This window comes from Glycine max, chromosome 3 (assembly GCF_000004515.6).
Source record: "Glycine max cultivar Williams 82 chromosome 3, Glycine_max_v4.0, whole genome shotgun sequence".
Taxonomy (NCBI): Eukaryota; Viridiplantae; Streptophyta; class Magnoliopsida; order Fabales; family Fabaceae; genus Glycine; species Glycine max.
Genome location: NC_016090.4, coordinates 24,651,894 through 24,675,838, shown reverse-complemented (window position 1 = coordinate 24,675,838; position 23,945 = coordinate 24,651,894). Strand labels below are relative to the sequence as shown.

The 23,945-nt window shown below is 36.4% G+C and overlaps 3 protein-coding genes and 1 pseudogene across 3 annotated transcripts; 1 reads left to right on the top strand and 3 right to left on the bottom strand.

Annotated features, from left to right (window-relative positions):
- Positions 1 to 364: 364 nt before the first annotated feature.
- Positions 365 to 1,262, bottom strand: LOC102660552 (uncharacterized). Its single transcript, XM_006577514.1, has 2 exons — positions 1,032 to 1,262; positions 365 to 922 (listed from the first exon to the last, which is right to left on the bottom strand). The coding sequence occupies exons 1-2, from the start codon at positions 1,260 to 1,262 to the stop codon at positions 365 to 367; spliced, it is 789 nt and encodes a 262-aa protein (XP_006577577.1).
- A 1,492-nt stretch (positions 1,263 to 2,754) lies between these two features.
- LOC100786316 (protein BPS1, chloroplastic-like) lies at positions 2,755 to 6,150 on the bottom strand (annotated as a pseudogene).
- An 11,736-nt stretch (positions 6,151 to 17,886) lies between these two features.
- Positions 17,887 to 18,635, top strand: LOC102660053 (uncharacterized). Its single transcript, XM_006577512.1, has 2 exons — positions 17,887 to 18,231; positions 18,309 to 18,635. Exons 1-2 carry the CDS (start codon positions 17,887 to 17,889, stop codon positions 18,633 to 18,635), a joined length of 672 nt encoding a protein of 223 aa, XP_006577575.1.
- A 1,104-nt stretch (positions 18,636 to 19,739) lies between these two features.
- Positions 19,740 to 23,631, bottom strand: RIN4a (protein). Its single transcript, NM_001248292.2, has 4 exons — positions 23,472 to 23,631; positions 20,927 to 21,439; positions 20,296 to 20,484; positions 19,740 to 20,212 (listed from the first exon to the last, which is right to left on the bottom strand). Exons 1-4 carry the CDS (start codon positions 23,475 to 23,477, stop codon positions 20,180 to 20,182), a joined length of 741 nt encoding a protein of 246 aa, NP_001235221.1. The 5' UTR covers positions 23,478 to 23,631; the 3' UTR covers positions 19,740 to 20,179.
- Positions 23,632 to 23,945: the final 314 nt, after the last annotated feature.

Here is a 23,945-nt window from a genome sequence, read left to right as displayed (position 1 = left end):
CAGCCAAGCCTCTCCATCCTCCATATTTGGAGTTCAGCACCTTAGCCCATAACTCCCCTTTGTTCAGCTTCAAATAGTTTGAATTTATAAATTTTCTTCTTTAAGGTGGTATTAGGTTTTGAAGCTTAATTTGCTTTGGATGTTGACCAACCACTTTGCAATGATTTTGTAGACACATCCTATGAGGGAGATGGGTCTGAAATCACTAAAGGAATTTTTTTTGAACCGCCAAAAATAATAATATATTAATATGAAAGAGTAGCAGGGGTACTACAAATAGCATTGGAGAGAAATCTCCTGATAAGGTACAAAAGAAAAGAGCCCCACAAAAGAAACAACACAACCCCAACCCTACACATCAAACTTAAGCAAAGGCTAAAGGCATTGCTGATGACCATTGGTGATAAGGAACACTAAAATCCTTATCCCACCCCTTGAGCCAAGTCCAAGTGAGGAAAATAGAATTATCAACCAACTTAGAGATATCAAATGAGTGATTGTGAAACAGCAAGTCTTTCTTGGATTGCCAAATTGACTTTGTGGCAACCAACCACCATATCTTCCATCTTCTATTGATGTCCTTTCCTCCAGTTGTAGATGAGTGTTGAAGGAAGTTATCGATTGGGCTATAATGAAGAGTTGTATCTTGCTTGACCCAAGTAAAGAATTCCCACCACAGAGGCAACACTTTCTCGCAGGTGAAGAACAAATGAGAGGCAGTTTCTGGTTGAGTTTGACAGAGAGGACATAGGTCATTATCAAGCTGAATTTGTCTCCTAGAAAAATTATCCTTAGTAGGGAGTTTATCCCAAAGCAGCCTCCAAGCAAAAGATAAGACTTTAGGAGGGACTTTCAAATCCCAAAGCTGATGAAAGCCCGAAACTTCAGGGAGCTGCTCAGCTTTAATAAGGTTGTACGTAGGCTGATTTGGTAGAAAAGATCCCATTAGGTTCAGCCCCCCACAGCCAGGTGTCTTTCAAATTGCCATGAATTGTGATAGCTGCAATATTGTATAAAAAAGTTGAAGCTACCCCCATCTCACTGTCATACAAATTATGTCTCCAAGAGAAATTCCATTCCCACCCATGATCAGAGAAGTACCCCATGTCTTCCACAATGTGTAATCTTTGGGAAGAAATTTGGTAAAGTTCTGGAAATTGGTCTTTGAGAGGTACCCCACCGTCAACCCAAGAATCTTCCCAGAAAAGAGCTTGGTCTCCCCTACCCACCTTCCAAGAGAACTGCTTGGAGACATCCTCCATGTCCGGGTGCTGATTAACAAGCCTTAAGTCAGACCACCATTGGGAGAAATATTTCTTTAATGGCCTCTAGTCTAAGCCTCTCCATCCCTTGTACTTAGAAAATAGGATTCTGCTCCAAAGCTGGTCTGATTGGTGAAACATCAGCTATTTCCATTTAATTAATAGAGCATTATTAAGTGCCTTAATGTCTGTAATTCCCAAGCCTCCCATAGCTCTAGAGGCACAAACTTTACTCCAAGCTATCTTTCTCCCTTCACAGCTGCCACCCCAGAGAAATTTCCTTTGAATTGCAGTTAGCCTATTAATGACTGCTGTAGGGGCCCTGAAAAAAGACAAATAGAACATAGATAGCGCTGTTAGGACAGCATTAATTAGAGTAATTCTGCCAGCCATAGAAATGCTTCTCTGTTTCCATTTATTGAGTCTAGCCTCGAATTTTCTGATAATGGGTTCCCACACCACCATTCTTCTCGGATTAACTCCAATAGGAATCCCTATGTAGCAGAAAGGAAAGTTGAGCAGAGCACAGTTTAAGAAGGCAGCAGCAGATAGGCACCAATCCTCAGATTTCCCTATAGCTCCAAATTGACTTTTAGCAAATATGATTCGCAGGCCAGAAACCATCTCGAAACATCAAAGCATGGCCTTCACAGATTTGACATTATCCATAGAAGCTTCTTCAAAAAAAATTGTCGTCTGCATATTGGAGAATATTAACAGGCACTTTATTCTTCCCCACCAGAAAGCTTTGGAAGCAATTTTTAATGAAAGAGGAGTTGAGGTCCTTGGGGAAAGAAGCATTCACATGAAATTCTGCTATAAACCTTAGAAACTCAGGCTTCAAATCCTTCCAAAAGTGCTTAATAAATCTCAAATTCAATCCATCTGACCCTGGGCTTTTGTCATTGCCACAAGTCCACACAACACACCTTATCTCTTCCTTTTTAAATGGTTCAATCATCATTTCCCTCTGAGTAAAAGTCAAGGTTTTAAATGAAACCCCATCCAGGTTAGGTCTGATCAAATGAGGCTCATTAAATCTGCTCTGAAAATGATGTAGTATTTCTGCCTTTATTATGTTAGGGTTTTCCACCCAGGTGTCACCAATCTGCATCCCCCTCAAGGCATTTCTCCTCCTCCTATAATTAATAATTCTGTGAAAGTAAGAGGTGTTGTTGTCCCCCTCTTTGATCCATCTGCATCTTGATTTCTGTCTCACAATGGACTCATGCATAGTAGCTTTTTCCCAAAGGTCTGCTTGGGTTTTCTTGAGCTCCTTGACTTGTTGGTCAGAAGGTTGAGCTGACATAGAATTCTCCAAGTCATTTAGCTTCTGTTGGACCTGTTTCACTTTGCTGCACAGGTCACCTATGTTATCTTTACTCCAGTTTTTCAACCTTTGTTTAAGGTGCTGAAGCTTGCATTTTAAAGCATAACCACCCCACCCCATAGGCTGATTTTCAAACCAACAATCCCTCACCACCTTTTGAAACTATTTGTTCATTAACCAACCATCATAAACCTTAAAAGGTTTAGGGCACCAATCAATGCATTTAGAGTGCATGATAATAGGACAGTGGTCAGAGTAATTCCTCTCAAGATTAAATTGGGAGCTATCAGGCCACTTGGACAACCAGCCATCAGAAACACACACTCTGTCCAATTTGCTTTTACAAGATCCATTTGGCCTGACCCAAGTGAAGGGCTTACCCACACAAGGAATGTCATCAACCTCCATTGCAGCAAGCCAGTCATTAAATTCAGATATTAGGCCACTATCTGAATTGTTGCGATTGCTTCCCAATCTTTCAGAGGGGTTCCTAACACAATTAAATTTTTAATTGATCTTGGCATTTTTCACAGAATCATTTGTCCTCACACTCATACCAAAATGCTCTTTGCTGATTTAAATTTCAGGGTCATGCATCGCTGTCATTTACCTCATTCATATAGACTAACCTTTGCATCTTTCATCAGGAAGGCCCCCTTCACCAAATTCCTACACCTCACCAAACTACCAAAGTTCATTAATGATTAATCATTGTGAAATTATCTGAACAGGACCAGCTGCTTTAAGGGGGTCCAACAATGCCTCCCCAATGACTAATTAGCTTTAAAATTGTTGAGTATTGATATATTGAGAGACAATCTATTTGATTAAAAATAACGACTAATTGATTTTTAAGTAAGAGAGGAAGTAAAAATAATTAGAAACTTTATAAAAGTAAAAATACGAATGATTGCCTTCTGATAATTAGGCATGCTTTTGTGGAGTTGTAGATAATAACTCCTCATCTTAATAATCAATTCTATAATGAGAGAACATAAGAAAATTATATTACCACTGCTTGGCATTAACTTAAGGTCAGTTGTCATATATCTATATATAGATAGAATTTTGATAAAGGCTCCTTTAGCTGTTGTGCCATTGAAGGTGACTGGAGAGTGAAGGCAAAATAATTTCATATTTAGACTGTCCAAGAAATATCTACACAAAATGACATACTAGTACTAATTCCAACTTTTAACAACCAAAGTCTACTCACATGGGTAAGTTTGAGAGGAACCTCCTCAAACCACACAATGGTGGAACTTGGAAGCATTGAGCACTGGACCACCATTTTGTAATATACAGTTGTACACTAGCTGTGAGCACACACACGTATGGGTACACTTGAAATTAAAGAGATGGAAATAAAATTCAACAAGACAGAAAAAGTAATTGACAAATATGTGTAAAATGCAAAGACAAATTCTTTGTTGAAGTATTCATTATAATTTGTATATTTACATTTATAATGCTATATGTTTTTTAGTTTGAGAAACAAGTGAATAAGGAAATGATTGTTTTAGCCATATCATTAGGGGAACTAAGGGCACCAGCACCAATGCCAATTCATGGTAGCATGTAGGATGGACCGCATTTATTTGGAACATATGGTTACTTAGAAACAAAGTTATTTTTTGATGGAGCTTAACCTGACCGAGAGCAATTATGGCATAAGTGAAGGCATACAACAAGGAATTCTCTGTTTCTTTCTTGCAGTGGCAGACTGCGGGAGCATGCCTGTTTTGTTATGGAAATATTGCTTTGTTGATGCATTTGTATCTTCTCTTATGCGTCCAATCATGGTCTTCATAGGCAAAGATTCGAATTTTTTTGTGCTTATTTGTTGCAAAAATTATATCGTGCATGGACTTGGTATTGGCCAAGTTTTAAGAGGATATTGTAAACTCTCTGTTTAGAGAGCTTGTTGGGTGTATATGCTATGTTTGTAGTCTTTGTAGATCTTGTGCTTATTTATATATATTCTCTTATTGCCGAGCAAAATAAAATATCTATTCTACATACTATTTCCCTTGTGAAAATACTATATACCTGCATTTTGCCTAATCCTCCCATTGAATGTGTAATCTTACCATACTAATGTGATTTTAGCTATAGTGAACAGTCATTGATGTTTTTGAGTTCACTTAAGTTGATATAAAGCTATAAAATTCTTCCTATTATTATTATGATAAGATTTATTGTGCTTCTGTTGACATTGAAATTATCCTGTGGTGATAGGCATTGTTGAGAAGCCAGAGGTCATTGCTGTTTCGAAATTAATTAAAACTGGTCTTGCGGTCATTGCTGGAAAGTGAATTGTGCTGAAGCCTCAAACTCAGGTATTTATATGTTTTATTCGAAAACTACTCTCAAATTGTTTGTGTATGCATTACTGGTATACTTGTAGAACTGTTTGATTTATACTCATCAGTTGTTGCTAAGTACAGCATAAATTGCAATGCCATGAAAGTAGTATTTATTGAAAAATTTGGAAAGTAAATCACAAATAATGAATTTGCAAGCCCAATACCATTGTTTGGTAGATAAATTGCTGTATTTGTTTAACTAACTTTATCTAACATCTAATGAGTATCTGTCAATAGTCCTCCCCTAAAGCTATCTTTGAAATGCAGGTTGTGCTGTTGACACACACACACCCCCACACACACACACACAACCACAACCACACCCCCACACACACACACACAACCACAACCACAGACACACACACACACACACATACAGACCCACAGGCCCACACACACACACACACACACACACACACACACACACACAAAATTAGTGAACTAGCTGCTACGGCATGGGGAACGATCACAGAGCTGAGCAAAGTATCGCGACTAGTCATAACGGCTTCAAAAAACCTATCTACTCCCTTTGCAAGAAGATCATTTCCTTGTGAAAGCTTCTCGATACCCGCACGTAATTCCTCAACAGTCTTCAGAAGCCATTCTATCTCAACGGTATCTACACCATCCTAGATAGTAGGATATAATATCTTCATAGAGGCATCAACCGCTTCCAACTCATTCAATACAGTAAATTTACCAACAGAAAATCTTACTCTAATTTCCTCATTTACAAGATTCTGCAACCTTCTAAAATGTAGAGCCCATGAATGTATATCCGCCACATTCAAGTCTGATAACTTCTTTGACGAGCCAGAGAATGCTACAGTAAACACCCTACAAATAAATACAGTCTCCACCTTAACTCCATACATTGCTTGCATCAAAACCTTTCCTTTGCCAGAATTTTTAACCTTAGCAAGATCTAGTGAGCCCACAAGATTATCTAACATAGAACTACATTTCTCAATGCTAGGGTTACTAGAACTATATTATCTATTTTCGCTGAGCAAAACAAAAAAAAACAGTCTAAATTGTGCAGTGCACACTTAAGAGGAAGGTTTCCCTGGTTCAGACGTCAAAGCTCAGAGCTAAATGCATTACAAATGTCTAGCAAGTTTGAACTTATGTCGAAGTACACATCAATCCATTTGTCCTCCCAATCACTCACAGGAAGCTCAAGGGCAGTCATAAGGTGAGGATTTCATCCTTGCTGAGAGGCACAAGATAGTTGGTTTGTAGAATCAGCTAAGCCCTAACCCTGCAGAAAACGTTCCCTCCTCTCCTTCACACTAACAGGGTCCTTCAGACTTAAAGCAATAGTGGATAGATTTCCATAATTTGTCATCACAAAAAACAACATTGATCACTAGTTTGCCCTCAAATTTTACTAGCATGACAACTACACACATCCCCATGATACACACGCACCCTCATGATACACACACACACACACATATACCCAACTACAATAATAAAGCATAAGCATCCTTCAAACCCAGCATTTTAAATTAGTTACATAAACAACTGATGATGTCTATATTTGGCTGTAATTGAATTTTACCTTTTGTATGTTCTTGTATGTGATCAGTGTAATTTGCTATATAAACAATTGTTGTTCATGTTGAGTGAACCTTAGATTCCCGTTTGAGACTGAATGCAATGACTCTTGCGGACAGTTTGCATTAGTCATTGTATTTAGTCTTGAATTGTCCGTTTGGACAGTTTGGGGAGACTGGTATTTTTATGTTAGATTCATTCGTGAAGGTTATTATTATTTTCATTAATTTGATTAAATTTCGGTTCAATGCATTTCAAGTTGTTCTCTGAGTGCATACTTGATTATTGGGAATTCATTTCACCGATGTCATGTCGTGTACTTGGAGACCAATGCGAAATGTTGCCGAAATTTAGTCAAATTTTTGTAAATAATGGTAACCCTAACGTTTGAAGCTAACATAAAAGACAATTTTCCTAAATGGGATAGGGCCACTCCTATAAATAAAAAAAGTGAGATTTTCATGCATGGAATTGCTTAGATGGATCGAAGTTGGATGAATGAAAGTCGCATGAGCCCAGAATATGAGGATGGCGTCGAACAGTTCTTGCAATTTGCTTCAGAAAGAGGTCGACCGAATGAAGAAGGAAAATATTATTGTCCTTGCATCAACTGCTTGAATGGAAGACGACAATTACTCGATGACATACGGAACAATCTATTGTGTGATGGGATTGAGAAGAATTACACGACGTGGATATGGCATGGTGAAGTCATAGACATGCAGAGTGGGTCCCAATCTGAACTGTTTGATGTAGAAATGGGAGATCGGTTATAGGACATGATTCGTGACCTTGGACAAGAGTCTTTCCAGCAAGCACATGCCCCTGTCTATGAAGGATTGCAGAGTGATTCTAAGAAGCCTTTGTATGCAGGGTGCAAGAATTCCTTAACCCTGTTGTCTGCTATGTTAAGTCTGGTTAATGTGAAGGCCAGGTATGGGTGGAGTGACAAAAGTTTCACCTCACTGCTTGAGGTAGTGCACAATCTGCTTCCAGAGGACAACATGTTGCCTAAAAGTTACTATAAGGAGAAAAAGATATTGTATCTGATGGGTATAGAGTATCAGAAGATTCATGTTTGCCCCAACGATTGCATACTGTACAAGCATGAATTCCAAGAAATGTCCAAATGCCCTATCTGTGGGACTTCACGGTACAAAGTGAAGGATGAAGAAGAAAGTAGTTCTGATGAAAACTCCAACAAGGGCCCCCCAGCGAAGGTTTTGTGGTATCTTCCAATCATTCCAAGGTTTAAGCGTCTTTTTGCTAATGAGGGTGACGCAAAAGACCTTACATGGCATGCAAATGGAAGGATTTCTGATGGAATGGTTCGTCATCCGGCTGATTGCTTGCAGTGGAAGAAGATTGATGATTTGTATCCGGATTTTGGGAAAGAGCCAAGAAATCTTAGACTTGGACTAGCCAGTGATGGAATGAATCCATATGGCACCTTAAGCACTCAACACAGTTCATGGCCAGTTCTGCTAGTAATTTACAATTTGCCTCCTTGGTTGTGCATGAAGCGAAAATACATGATGTTGCCTATGATGATATCAGGCCCAAGAAAGCCAGGAAATGACATTGATGTTTATCTAAGTCCGTTGGTTGAAGATATGAGAAAGTTGTGGGACGAGGGGGTTGCGTTTCGCAAGGAGACCTTTGAAAATAGTGCAATGCTTTTTTGTACCATTAATGACTTTCTAGCATATGGGAATCTCAACGGTTACAGTGTTAAGGGTCATCATGCATGCCCCATCTCTGAAGAAAACACAAGTTACATACAACTTAAACATGGGAGAAAAATAGTCTACAATAGGCATCGCCGCTTTCTAACACCCAATCATCCTTACAGACGACTGAAAAAAGCTTTTAATGGAAGTCAAGAGCATGATATTGTGCCGATACCGTTGATTGGTGAGCAGGTATATCAGCGGGTTCAACACCTGAATACTATATTTGGGAAGACCCAAAAGAAGGATAAAAGTCAGAGTTGCATATGGAAGAAGAGGTTCATTTTCTTTGATCTTCCGTACTGGTCTGATCTTAACGTTAGACATTGTATTGATGTTATGCATGTGGAGAAAAATGTTTGTGACAGTGTGATTGGGACGCTCCTTAACATTCAAGGTAAGACGAAGGATGGCTTGAATACTCGTCCAGATCTAGCTGATATGGGTATACGATCACAGTTGCATCCAAGGTCTGATAGGAAGAAAATTTACTTGCCCCCAACTTGCCATACTTTGTCCAAGAAGGAGAAGATAAGTTTTTGTCAGTGTCTTCGTCGGGTGAAGGTTCCACAAGGATACCCTTCAAATATTAAGAGCCTTGTGCAGTTGAAGGAGCTTAAGCTTGTAGGGTTAAAGTCTCACGATTGTCACGTGCTCATACAACAATTGTTAGCCGTGGCTATAATGATGAGGACATGTTCAAGAGTAAGGGCAAGGATCCACTTGAAGGACTTGGAGGACCTATGACAAGGGCTAGAGCAAGGAAAGCCAAGGAAGCTCTTCAACAAGTGTTGTCCATACTATTTGAATACAAGCCCAAGTTTCAAGGAGAAAAGTCCAAGGTTGTGAGTGGTATCATGGCCCAAATGGAGGAGGACTAAATGACACCACTTTGTCTCAATTTTAGAGTGTTTAGTTTGTCTAAATAATGGCCCAATCCTTGTAAAGTTGGCTGACCAAAAATATGTTTTGGGTTAATCAACTAAAAGGGCTTTAGTTAGGTTTAGTTCAAGTTGTAATAAGGGCCCAATTGGCAACCTAGGCATCAGCCTTTTGGGAGACCAAATGGTGGCTGACTTGTTGGCTGTTGGGGGTGACTTTTGGTTGCCACAATTTCAGTTACACTCAGCCATTAAGTTTTTTTTAATTCCCTAGGTTAATGGCATTAAGTTATTTTAATTCTAGGTTAGTGGGTCATTACTAAAATCTGTTGTAAAGCTTCTATATAAGCTGAACCATTTTATCAATAAACACAAGTTGAGTTTTATTCAGAAAATTAGAGTTTATCTCTTTTATCTTAGTGAGAGTGATTCTCCTAAATTCTTGAGTGATTCAAGAACACCCTGGCTGTATCAAAGGACTTTCACAACCTTTGTGTGTTGCCCTCGCTGGAAAGAGTGATTCTTTCCTTCCTTTCATCCTCACCCTTGTTCTTTCAAACCACAATTCCAGAAAATCCACCTCTGCCCAGAATTATCTCGTGGCCATAACTCCCGTTTTACGCACTCAAATTAAGTGATTCTTGAGCCTAAATTGAATTTCAAAACGAGACCTTTCACCTCGTTTTGGAATTACCTCATTTGGAGCCCTGTAGCTTCAGTTATTGCCATTTCTATATTTCTGTCCAGCCACCACTTAACCTACATTTTACCATCCCATTCATCCATTTTATGCCAAGAACCACCTGATTAAGACCCACGAAATTAACCACCTTATTTTCCATCCTTACCTTAATCAATTTCCGCATTTTCCATCAAGGTTTAATCCTAGACGATCCTAAGTCAGCCCTTGTTCCATGAGGGTTCATATCACTATATGAGACATCTTGCCAAACAAAGTCAGGTTAGCGATAACTCGCCTGTGCTTTTTCTTCCATGCTATATGTAGCAAAGTCATTAATCTTGTCAAGTTTGATGAGTTGTAAAATGAGGCCGCAATTATACTGTGTCAGTTGGAGATGTATTTTCCCCCTGCTTTCTTTGACATCATGATTCACTTGATTGTGCATCTGGTCAGAGAAATCAAATGATGTGGTCCTGTTTATCAACGGTGGATGTACCCGGTTAAGCGATACATGAAGATCTTGAAAGGGTATACAAAGAATCGATATCATCCAGAAGCATCTATTGTTGAGAGGTACATTGCAGAAGAAGCCATTGAATTTTGTTCAGAATACTTAGAGAAGGCTAAACCTGTTGGCCTTCCTGAGTCTCGGCATGATGACAGAGTGGGTGGTAAGGGTTCAAGAGGACTGCATGTGATCACTCCAAGTGTAGAACATTTGTTACAAGCTCACTTGTATGTCTTGAACAACAGTAATGAAGTTTTGCCATACATACTTAAGCATGAAGCTTTAGTCAAACAGAATAATCCAAAAATGTCAAAGAATTAGGTGTCGAAAAAGCATAACAAGACTTTCTGTGATTGGTTTAAAGATACAATCTTTGCAGATGGCAATGCTTCATAAACATTAAGAAAGCTAGCAGATGGGCCTAAAAGAAATGTTATAACTTGGCAAGGATACGACATAAACAAGTATTCATTTTACACAAAAGCACAAGATGACAAAAGTACAATGCAGAACAGCGGGGTCACCCTAAGGGCTGAATCTCAACACTTTGCAAGTGTCAATGATGCCAATCCATGTGTAGCTTCCATCCCTTACTTTGGGTTCATTGATGAAATTTGGGAGCTTAAATATGTGAAATTTACGGTATATGTTTTCAAATGTAAATGGGTTGACAGCAACAACGGTGTGTGCACCGATGATATAGGATTTACGCTGGTAGACCTAAAGAAACTTGGTTACCACAACGACCCTTTCATCATGGCAGAACAAGCTAGACAAGTATTTTACGTGCAAGACCCTTGTGATGAAAGGTGGTGCGTGGTTCTGCAGGGCAAAACAATTGGTGTTAATGTAGAAGATGATGATTCATACATGGACACCTATGTTAGTCCTTTGACCGCTCAATTTACTCCTAACGTTGTCGGAGAAGAAGTAGTTGATGACGTTCATGCTAATCGTAATGATCATGATGAAGGAGAATTGATTAACATCGACTCCATCAAGATGAAGAAGAAGCTGATAACGTTGTCACCATCAAGCAATACTTTGGATCGACTCGACGGACGTCCCGCAGCTCTTCCTCCCTGCCTCCTGACGAATTGCAGCAGCTAACCCAGTAAATCAGGGACCAACAAGAGGAGTCCATCATAGAGAGAGTGACGCGGCAGGTCATGGCATCCTTCAGCCAGATGCAGTTCCAGCTTCAGTCGCAGATGCAATCTCAGGGACTTGCAGTGCCTCCTGACCCTCTGGTTGGTCCCTCCGGTCCTCGAGTGAGCACAAAGGGGAGTTGTGTTGATCCCTCAGGAAACGATCTTGAGACAGGTGACTCTGATAGGTGCGGCTTGTACATAGAAGCAGATCCTACCCGCCTGGTTGCCATGGGGAGAGTTTATGAGGGATCCACTGTTGTTTATAACACTCCTTTGTTGCTTGGCCAAGTAAAGGTGAGTGTGGAGGAGGTTACAGATGCAGATGCTCCAGTTCCTGTACCCACTGATGAGGTTTCCTTAGTGGAGCAGGCACTTCACACCTTTCTTGCTTGGCCGACACATTTGGTCAAGTCTTTATCACAGTAGGTACTTATTGTCCTTACTATATGTTTCTTCTTTTTAAATTAATTCATTAAGCGTGCCTTAAATTAGGTTATTTAACTTTGTTTCATGAACAGGTAGTTGTGTCTCCGGCAAAACCACCTCCAAAGCCCGATCCGGAGGTCGATGATCCGCTTTATCTGATGACATTGACCATCCCAGAGCTTTTCTTGAGGCCTTATCAGGTTAGATGGGATGCCACCGTGTTCGAGGTCAATGTCTCAGCATATCAGTGTTACAGTTGTGGATTCTATAAGTCATTTTATATTACTTTTAATTACCTAAGTTATTGCTTTCAATTCATAAATATTTAACTTTGACTTAACATAAACAGGCATCTCACTGAAACATGTATGCGAGCGGCTAATCCTGATATCTATGGATTCCTTGAGCCACAGTCCATTCAGAGGTTTGGGCAATCACAGTTTGAGTCTGAAAGTTACATAAAGAGTTGGATGCAGAGTTCAAAACGCGATGTCTATCTTGGAGCCTACCTAAATGGGTAAGTCACGAAATAACTGAATTTAATTAATGTTTACTAATGTATTAACCCATATTAATCTCCACTGCAGCGGACACTGGCAGATGGTGGTCATCCTGCCCAAGGAACACCTAGTTGTCTGGTTTTGTTCATTGCATAACAGGCCAGACAACTACCTTAAGGGGATTATTAATAGGTTAGTGTTCTTTTCAATACATTTGCATTGAAATACCTCAACGTACAACACCAGTTTTTAATTGTTACTCATTTGGAACAGTGCTTTAAAAGGTCTTGATGATGCTCCACAGCCTAAATCAAAGGCTCCTGCTAGGTGGATTGTCGTCAAGGTACGTCATTTACATAAAAATTCCACTTAAATATATATCTTTATGTGTCTGTACACTAGTTGTTTAATTAATATCCAAATTTCATTATGTATTTAGTGTAATAAACAAAAAGGAAGTACTGAGTGCGGTTACTATGTGATGCACTGGATGTCCACCATCATTTTTGGAATTTTTAGGAATAATTGGGAAGTGGTAAGTTTATTTCAAACAAAATCGATTTATTTATAATTTGTATTACATTATTAACTTATTATGATTTATTTCATCATGCAGTATTTTAACGATCCTAGACCGTTGGAGCCAGAGAGATTAAAGGCATTGCGGATTTAGTGGACCCAATTTTATCTCCGAGTTAGAGATCAGGCCTAGGATTTAGGGACATTATCTTTAGCTTTAGTTTACTTTGGTTTAACATTTTTGACATTTTCTATGTAATATGAACATTGAATTCATTTGATGATTTTTCTTTATGATAAATAAATTATTTGATGTTTATTATCATTAAAATTGCTTGAAAGCAGAATAAAATGTTTATTTGCTGTGAATTGGGCTTGAAATTGCATTTGACAGGTACAATTTTGGGTTTACTGTAAAAACAAAAAGTATATATATAAAAAAATACTTGAAAACAACATCGGTTATTAACAAAAAACCGATGTTAATATGGTAAACAACATCGGTTATTTACAAAAACCGATGTCGACATGAACCTTAACATCGGTCATACACAAAACCGATGTTAACTTTTGTACATTAACATCAGTTATTCGTACATAACTGATGTTAACGTTTGTATATTAACATCGGTTATTTATAGATAACCGATGTTAATGTACATAAGTTAACATCGACTATCTATACATAACCGATGTTAACGTACAAATGTTAACATCGGTTATCTATAGATAACTGATGTTAAAGTTGTACATTAACATCGGTTTTTTGTGAATAGTCGATGTTATATACAAAGACGTACAACAAATAAGTATATGCATCATCAACGTTGACATCGATTTTCTACTGAAATCAATTTTCTACTGAAATCGATGTTAATGTCATATATTAACATCGATTCTTCTAGAGAATCGATGTTAATATATAACGTTAACATCGGTTTTACTACAAAACCAATGTCAACTTTCGTCATGCATACACTTTTTTTGTTGTAGTTCTTTGTGTTTAACATCAGTTATTTAGAAAACCGATGTTATCATATTTATGTTAACATCGGTTTTTGAAAACCGATGTTAACGATGATACATTCAATATCGTCACTTTCAACATCGATTTTAGAGCTGATGTAGAATGCTTTAAATAACCGATGTTGAAAGTGTAATTTGTAATAGTGTACAAACGTATTAATAAATAAATTACCTGTAAATTCCTCTAATTGCTATCGCCATAATTACTATTCCTATAAATACCATCAACCGTATTAATAAATATACAAACAGATTTAGTAATTAGAAGCCAAATTAATTACCAAAGCTTGTGATAAAGCCATTTGTCAAGTTGTTTTAAAAAATTATTTTATTATCTATATACTGTAGACTATAGGTGCCTATTGATGGAGCATGGATGGCGTGTTAATTAGACTGCTGTACTTACGCTTTTTATAATCTTCAATTTCGGTACCACGCGTTAATTAACCGCCAGGATGGGGTATCATATCAGTTAGAGCTTGAGAGGAAGATTTTTCCTTAAAATAGAGTTTAACAAACATTTTTATATACATATATAATAGAAATTTATTCTATTACTGCATTATATTAATAAATAGAATGCTGTGTTATATTAAAATAATTAAAAGTTTCTATACATTTGTATTAAGAAGATTTTATATTGAAAATGTAATGAGTGACTGATCAAAAAATTTTGTATTGTGAGGATAGTATTGATACAAATAAATTAACAGATACAATTTATAAGTTCACATGTATATTACATTTAGAAAAAATTTTAAACTAGTGGGAGTAATTGCCCCCAAAACCCATCATGCACGTAGATTCATTCTTGGTCGTGTATATAAATTAGATTCATTAAAATAATCTTTTATGTTACAATTAACTAATATTCATATTTTATTTGAACAAAAATAGGTTAATATGTGATGCACATAGTTCAATTTTTTTTACAGAATTATTAATTTTATTTTTTCCTCATTTATTTTGAGTTTAAATATTTGCTGGTGAGACTAATGTAAATAATATAATGTAGGTCTTTAACTTTTAGTCCCCAATTTAGTCTGTCTTTATGAAAGGAAAAAAAAGTTGTTATAAAATAAGTTTGATTTTTTGGATATCAGCTGAAATTTAATATAAAAACTTTATCTGAAAAAATAAATTATTTTTATGAATCTAAAAATTTGTAACTTATGATTATTTTTAACAGTGTTTTTTTTCTTCCAACTGTTTTTAAACTCTTTTATTGTGTCAAAATTGATTGTTTTTTTTACATCCAAACAAAATTAATCACCTTCAAATAACTTTTTAACAAACTTTCCCAAACAAAAACTAATTCTAATTATAATTAGTTATCAAAATAATATAATTTTCAAGTTGTCTCAAACCCATCCTATACTGAAAAGGCCCAACCATGACGTTTTTTTAAAAGCCACCTGAAATTAATGGAACTAAACTAGAGATATTTACAATTGAGCTTAAGTTATATCAAGGATTTTTTTCGAGAGTGTCGACGGATTACTTATTCATGATAAAATTGTGGATTTAATTTATAAAATTGGCATCGTAAAGTTTTTTCTATCATCCAATAATGAATTACCGTATGATAAGATCATTAATTTTATAATTTTAATTATTTTAAAAATCGCATCCTTCATAATTTTTATTTGGTTCATGGTGTCAAGAATGTTATATTTGACATTAAAAGGGAAATTAAACCCTAAAATTATTTGGTCCATTCAAAAATATGTGGTTACCCCACGGTGTTTATGAGGGGTTAGATAAAACTACAAGATCCTTTACCTGGGGATCTTCTCATTCGCATTGGGTGAAGTGGGATGTTAAAACTCAACTTTAGAGTAAGGGTGGTTTGGGCATTCCCACTACGCGTGAGGCTTATGTAGCTATGCTTGGCAAGCTCGACGGACTGTGATGAAGGACCTTCATAAAATTTGGGTCCAGTTGTTTAAGGCTAAATATCTTCGAGGTGACTCTCTGTTGAGGGTGTTGCTAGGTCATTCGTACCGAGGTTTTAAATTCTTTTAAAAATAGTTGTAACAAAATAATTTAAAATTAATAGTTCAAGCAATAATTAGTACAACGCTCTAACCAATTGAGCTAATGAATCAATTACATTATCAAATAAATAATGTTATTATACATAATACTAAATTTTTTAATGTATATTTAATGTACATGTAAATTTAAATAATAAATTTTGTGACAATTAATTATAATGTAACTTATATGAATCATTTAATCCGTATATTTTTTTATAAATAAAAAATATTTACTATTATAAAATTTAATATATATTAAATTTTATAATAGTAAAAAAAAATTAATACATAAATAAGTAATTTAACATATTAATAATTAAAAAAATAAAAATTCAAGGAATTAAATGAAAACAAAAAACCAATATGAATGAAGTTCATTCGTATGATTTATACGGATGAACTTCATCCGTATACTTTATATAGGTGAACTTCATACTTATGATCAACTTCATTCGTATAATTCATACGAATCAAATTGATCAGTATGTGAAAAATCCACTTACGAATCACCACTCAGCCAGAAATTAAAAAGAACAATAAACTAGGGACATTTTGGGTATTAAAAAAATGTTGGGTACATCAGCAATGTTGTTGGATGCATCTAGCAACACCCCTCTTGTTCAGAAGAAAGGAATACCCTGGTCGTTATTATTCGTGGGTAGGGATGGAAATGAGCGAGTTGCTTGTCAAGGGCTTTTGACTCGGGCTATTTAAGGCTTGGTTCGGCTTGGCTTGTTTATTATAAAGGTCAAACTCAAGTTTTTTAAAAAACTTTTTTAGATAAGAAGGTCAAAGTCAAACTATAAAAAAAGCTTGTTAAGCTTGACAAGTTGGTTTGTTTAAATAATAATAATAATTATTATTATTATCTATCCCATTTTTATGGCATTATGAATGACAGGATGAAATAACATAAAGTGCTTAGAGAATTCACTTGCATGTGAAAAATTTTTTTTAAAAAAAAAGACTCAAAGTTAAAATGATAAAACAATCAGATTAATACTTAAAAAAAATGTTTTGTAAAGACATTTTTAGACAATTTAAATATTTTTATTTGGCTATATTAGTATAAATCATCTCTAATCCATATATTTTTTAATATTATGCTCTTTTTTTTTCATTTTCTTTTGATATACATTGTATTTTAAGAACTTGAATTCAATATGATTTTGTTTATCAATTATTTTTGGATTTGTACATTACTTATACGAAATTTTATAAGTTTCTTTTTTTAGTTAGTATTTCACTAGGTTTTAATAAAACAATTAATTGGTCAAAGACATCTTTAAACAGACTTTTAGATAGGCTCCTAGGTCAAGCCAGACTCTTATGTAAGCCGAGTCGAGCCTTTAAAAAAAGAAGCCTATGATAGGTAATGAGCCAAGAATAGGCCAGGCCGGCCTAGAGGAACCTACGAATTGACTTACATAAAATCTGATAAGTCAGCCTATATATATATATATTATTTTTTGGGTACAATTAATTTTATTTTTGAAACTAACAGCCATAACTTCTATTCCTATAATGAAGTAAGACTTAATTATAATTTAGGTGTGAATCATGTTTCTTTTAACTTTAATTATATATCTTCTCGTGGTAATTGTTCAGTGAAATTCGCGTTTGGTTGGCTCACAAAGGCCCGATTACCCACTGCTGGTTTACGAGGGAGAGGATCTTGGGTTTGGTCTCAAAAAATCCCAGAGAATATCAAGTTCTTTCTTTTGCTCATTGCCAATGAAAACATTCCCACAAATCTGTTTCGCTTTAACCGTCACGTCTCTTTTGGTTTTCTTTGTCACAGGTGCAATTCAAGTGAAGAATCTATAGTGCACATGCTGCGGATTGTCCTAAAGTGGTGGGAGTTTGGAGTGCCTTGCGGTTGGACGTCAGCCATCACCAAGGGGACATGAATATTGCAGATTGGCTCCATTCCCATGCTTCTTCAGACTATGGCCTTTTGTTTATGATTTCCTGCTGGATTATATGGAAATTCAGAAATAAAGAGGTCATTCAGAACGCATCAACAAATACTTGGGTAGTTCTTCACCAAATCCACAATTTGTTTGATGATGTTTCTCGAGCCTTCAAGTACAACACCATGACTAGGACTACATCTCAGATCAGATGGACACCTCCCCCAGAAGGTACCTCCAAGTTGAATGCGGATGGGAGCTCTCTTGGCACCCTGGGGTCTTGGGTTTCGGTGGAGTTATCCAAGATCATTGGGGTCGATGGAAGATTGTTTTCCAAGGTTCGTGCGGTTTTACCAACATTATCAATGTGGAGTTGTAGGCTATTTTTAATGGTCTCAATATAACTTGGTTGGAGGAAATTACTTCTCTAATCTGTGAGTCGGACTCTCTATCAACCATCAACATGATTCACGACGACGTTGGGATCTATCATCCTTTGTACCCTCTGGTTAACAAGATCAGAAGCTTCAGGCATTTGCATTGGTCTCTTACCTTCAGGCATTTGCAGTGGTCTCTTACCTTCAGGCATTACCCGAAAGAAGGTAATCAAGTGGCGGATGGCCTAGCCAAGAAAGGTTCTTCAGATGGTGTTCCCTTTAAAGTCTGGCATCAATGTCCTGCGGGTCTCAGCCCAAAGCTCATGGCTGTTCCTCTTTGTATTTCTGTGTCTTTTATTTTCTGATGCATAAAAAACCCCTAAAATATTAACCGAAAAAAGAGGGATATTAGCCTGATTAGACTAAGCTTTGGAAGAAAACCTTGAGGAGAACTAGCATTTTGTGCCTCCTATTTTTTTTTTCTTTGCAAGAGCAAAATAATCTTTCATATTCAACAAATTCAGTTTCTTTGTCTTACCAGCTTGGCTTTTGCTACCAGTCGAAACATTTTCAATTATCCGGATGAATCAAGATAGAAACATAATTGAAAAGGGGATTGTTTGTTATTTCAGATTAGTGATAAGATATAGCTGTTCGTAAAGATAATTTGGCGTAAAAAGCCCATGATCTAGGAAGCAGTTCCTAAAAAGTCAAAACGTGGGAGATGTTTCAGAATCGTTTGTAGGGAGCTTCTACTAGACAACCAATCAATGCAATTCTTTTCCAGTTAACTTTGCCAAATTTATTGTTTTCATTTGAATTCCACTTTTACTTTAGTTTGTTCATATGCCTGTTAAGATTCACCACAAATAAAATGTTTTCTTTAGTAATTTGAGAGCCCACAAAAGGTCAAGAAACACATTTCCCCTCTTAGACAATCAAATGGTTTGATTCTTCATTCAAATTTTGGATCATGTTGAAGCAGTTATAACCAAGCTCATTTCAGCTAATAATTAAGATTTCTCACGATAACAGCTTTACGGGTACATAAATTGGAAAAGTTTGATACGGTCAAGGTAGGGGACTAAATGCATCATTGGGTTGAGAATGAAAAATTCTTTTGTCTATATGTTATAAAGTTTTTCTGCCCTCTGATTAGATACGGAGATAGTAACCCTACAATCTTTTCAAGTTTGATTACCAAAAGGTATATTGTAATCATTAGGTAAATGAATGAAGAAAGGTACGAAAACTTCTTCATGGAATGCACATAACTTTCCCGCAATGGCCTTCAAAAAAGTAGTGGTCCCACCATATCGGCCAAAAGTTTTAAAGGAAGAACATGGGTCTAGCAGTCAAAAGGGGCGCACTAATATGGTCAAAAAGTGACAAATTCAAATAGAATATGAACTTACTTGATTAACTGAAACAAACAGAAACAAACAGACCATGATAAGATCACTTTTTGAAACAATTTGCTACCGGATCATTCTCCAGCTAAACTAGAGGAGTTCAACACCAACATGAACACAATAGAACTCGAGTCACAACCCATCAATTCATTGGAAAATAATTATATAACCAATCTCCCTCTATATCTCAGGTAAATACAGTTAATTTGAATTGTAAAGCATAACAGTAACACAACAGAAGGCTCAAAATGAAGAAAAAACAAAGAAAAAGCACAATCTTGCATCCAAAGAGTCTCCTTGAATATTTGAAAGAAAAACAAAAGGGAGAAGAAAAGGAACAAAGTAGTTGCAGTCAATTTACTTCATCGATGTCTTCCCGCTTGGAGAGAGAGCCTTGGATATTTACAAGAGCTACACACACCTCATGATCATTCACAACGCTATCTTTTCCATCATTTTTGTTCAAATATTATCATTCACACTTCTAATCCAAGAAATCATTTTTTGCCCCCCCATGCGAAGCAGCAACACTGGAGAAGCAAGAAATAGCATAAAGATAAGCACCACAGTCTGTGGAAACTCAAACTAACAGATCTACTATCTCATTACATACCTGGACTTTGTCATCGTTAGATTGGCCCCTAATAGCTTGTGGTCTCTCATTAGGCGTTCCCGGCACTTGTCCTGGGACACCCTGTCTCTCCTCCCTCACTTTGTTGAAAATGTGAGTAAAGCCATCTGCTGATGATGGGTTATTCACATCCCAGTCACCAAACTTTGGAACAGCTGCACCTTTATCCGGCTGCATTATCAGAATATCAAAATCATAAAATACAAAAGAAAATTTCACTAAGATAACAAGGTCAAATCCTTGGTACTATAACAACAACAAAAGCCTTATCCCACAAGGTGAGGTTGGGGAAACAGATTCTCTGCAGTCACAGCTTGGCCATAAAAAATATTAAATAATTAAAGACTAACAAAAATTGGACCCTCAGATGTTGACTGCAAGACCCTGCAGTTGCTTTTAAACTGCAAAGAATCCTGGTCCGTGAGGTTGGCTTCATGAATCACATGACATCATTCAACTCAGTTAAAGAACAAATTTTTAGAAACACTATTTACCATGAAGTTCCTCTAAACAACTTCTCCCAATGTCTTTCTTGGTCTCCATGGTACTATATATGATTTTCTTTTTTCATGCCATAAATAGTAAAACAAAGGAAGCAGAAAAGAAAACTAACTGTTTCATCTCCTCGATTAACCGGTCTTAACCGAGATCTCCCAGGTGTTCCCTGGCTGTTGTCATATGAATTCTTTGGTTCCCACTGGGGACTGTCTCTGCCAGGGGCTCTAGCCTGGCGATGAAGTGGTGAACGTTCAATACTGTACTCGGAACCAGTACTTTGTGTCGAATGTCTTCTACGGTTTTCAGCAGAACCTACTCCGTGGCTTCTACTGCCACTCCTACTGCTTACATTGTCATGACGAGCTGGAGAGTCGACAAAATGCTTAGGATCATCTTCCAAAGGCAATGATCCTTTTCCGGATTGATCCTCTGAATTAGCTCTGGGTCTGGTAGGAGGTAGGTGATCAGATGATGGATTATCCAGACTTAAATCAGCATTTTCCTCAGGGTCATTTGGATTTATTATCCTTGCCCCAGTTCGACCTTTCCGCGCCTTGTCAAAATATGCTGTATAAGGAACATTCTCTCCACTATCCCAATTGCCAAATTTGGGTACATGAGAACGTTGCTGCCAAATTGACACATTGAAAATTTCTTGTTAAGTTTCAATAAATAGACCCCAGAATACAAGTTTCAAATGCTAATAAATGTTCTATTCCAACTCAAAATCAAGAATCAGAGTCATTCATAATGCAAATAACAACAAAGAAAAAAAAAACAGCAGTATTGCTCCTTTTGTTTCATTGCAAAAGGGAATACATTATACTACTTTCAGATCAGGGCTTAGAAAATTGATAACCAATGATTTCGCCCCCACCAAATCTGGAAGCTGGTATAGATCACACAAAATCTACCAGTATCAAGGAATTAAGCGAAAAAATCTCAAAGATTCTTTTCAATCCCTAAATTAAAAGGACTAGTCTAAAGGATTGCTCTCCAAATAAGCTATATCTGCTACAAATTAAGGCAAAAAATAGAATCTTCAACCTCAGACACTAGCCTCCCAGCACTGCCTCTAATTTGAGTTTAGAAGTGCCCTTTGTGCCACCACCTCTAGCACTCAGAACCAGTGCCTGGAACACAAAGACCTTCCACAAATTTGCCTAAGGTCAGGTTTTCCACTACACCAGATTCTTGGACAGAATATATCAAATTGAAAACATATTACAATATTCAACATAAAACAAAATCACTACCAACGAGAAAACTGTGGCTGTGAATATCAGAACAACATACACAAGAATCTTCCCAATAAGACCAACTTATGACAATTTTATATTTCTAATCAATACAATGCATCTGTGCATGAATACATTAAAGCTTGGTTTGGATCATGATAAGTTAGAAGGAAAGAAATAGTCAAGAGAGAAATAGCCAAACAAAAAAAGCAGATAAAGAACTCAATTTTTCTTCTCTTCTATTTTTGTTCTTCTTATTTCTTTCTTTACATGTCCAAACATACTGAAAATTAGTGATTGTTGACCATAAGGTGTTCCTCTAGCCATGAAGGAATGTGTATGTAATTGTGGATTTCATGTATGGCCATTTTGGTTCAAACGTGATTTCAGATGTCTTTCTGCTGAAAAACAATAGAAGACAATTGGGCTGTTGCAAAGGTTTCCGAAGTTTTGTAGGTTAGTAATCTTATCTAATCATGGTACATCCACATAATTATCTGCATAAATAGCAGTGTATTATAGTTGAAATTAGTGATTGTTGACTACAAATTTCAATACCTGGTTTGCACAATTTTCCAAATTTTCTTTTTCAGTACAAAATTGTCAGAAACCTTGATTTGATTCACACATTAAAAGTAACTCCAAACCTAAATGCCTTGTGATGAGAAACATGTTGGGAACAACAATGAGATAATTCACCATCAAACGAAGAAAGTAACTTCCTTGTACTTGTAGGTGTGCAAATTTGCTCTCTTCCTTATAAATCATGAAATATTATCACTGCAATTTTTTCTGTTTGCGTTTATGGACTAAGTTATACAATTCAGTTAGCTGCTTAGTTTGTCATATTTTGATTCCAGAAAAAACTACAAGTCACAACACATACAACTAGAAATTTTACTGTGTTGTTACAAGATCCACACCTTACAAAGAATAAGTCAGAAATCTATGAAACCAAAACAAACCTCTATTCAGTATTCACAAGGCTAAGCTAAATTGTTAACTCAACGTGATTTATGAAACTAGCTGCCAAAGCAAACAAAAGAAAACCAAGAAAAGTCTACATAATAAGATTCTAATTGAATTGCTTCATGTTTCCAAGAAGCAGAAAGATGAAGCTGCTAATGGTTGATTAGTGACAAAAGGTTGACCAAATAAAGTAAGCCTCTAATTTTGGTCAACCATATCGAAGCTTCAAAAGATGAACAGAAGAGATAACATGTGAAGGAAGGAAAAAATAACCTCTATCTAATACAGCAAAACAAACAACACAATAATGTAATAGATTGAAACTAAACTCAGTTTCCCTTACCCTTCTCCACAATTTTCACAGCAATCACAGACACATGAAACACAACCAAACCATAACAAATGAAAAACAAAAATACAAAAAGAGAAAAAAAAATTAAAAAAAAAACTTACTGCCATTTCCTTCTACACCAAGCTTGAAAACCAACAAATTCAAAAGCAGAATTTTTTCCTCGGAACAAAGAAAATTAAGCCTTTTTGGATCAGACCCAGAGGAGGTAAAAACTCAGAGAACCAACCCAAGAAGCTCCTCCACAGAATTCAAAGACCAAGCAAGAGAGAGAGACATAAAGAAGAGCTTTAGAGAGAGAGAGGTTTATCAACCGTTGACCGGCGCCACCGGTAATGTTTGACTATTATTTTTCCTGTCTGTAATTTCTCTGTTTTTCTTCTCTGTTTCAAAATATCTCTCTCTTTAACCCTTCAAAGTCGTACATAGCATTAAGATTTTTTCAAAGTAATATATATGAAATTACTCTACCTCCGATCCTGTTTCTACTACTTCCAATTGAGAAAGTTTCTTAAGTGCATTCTTGTTTAAGTGAAAGTCCAAATTGGAAATTATTAAATTAATACACAATAAGACTT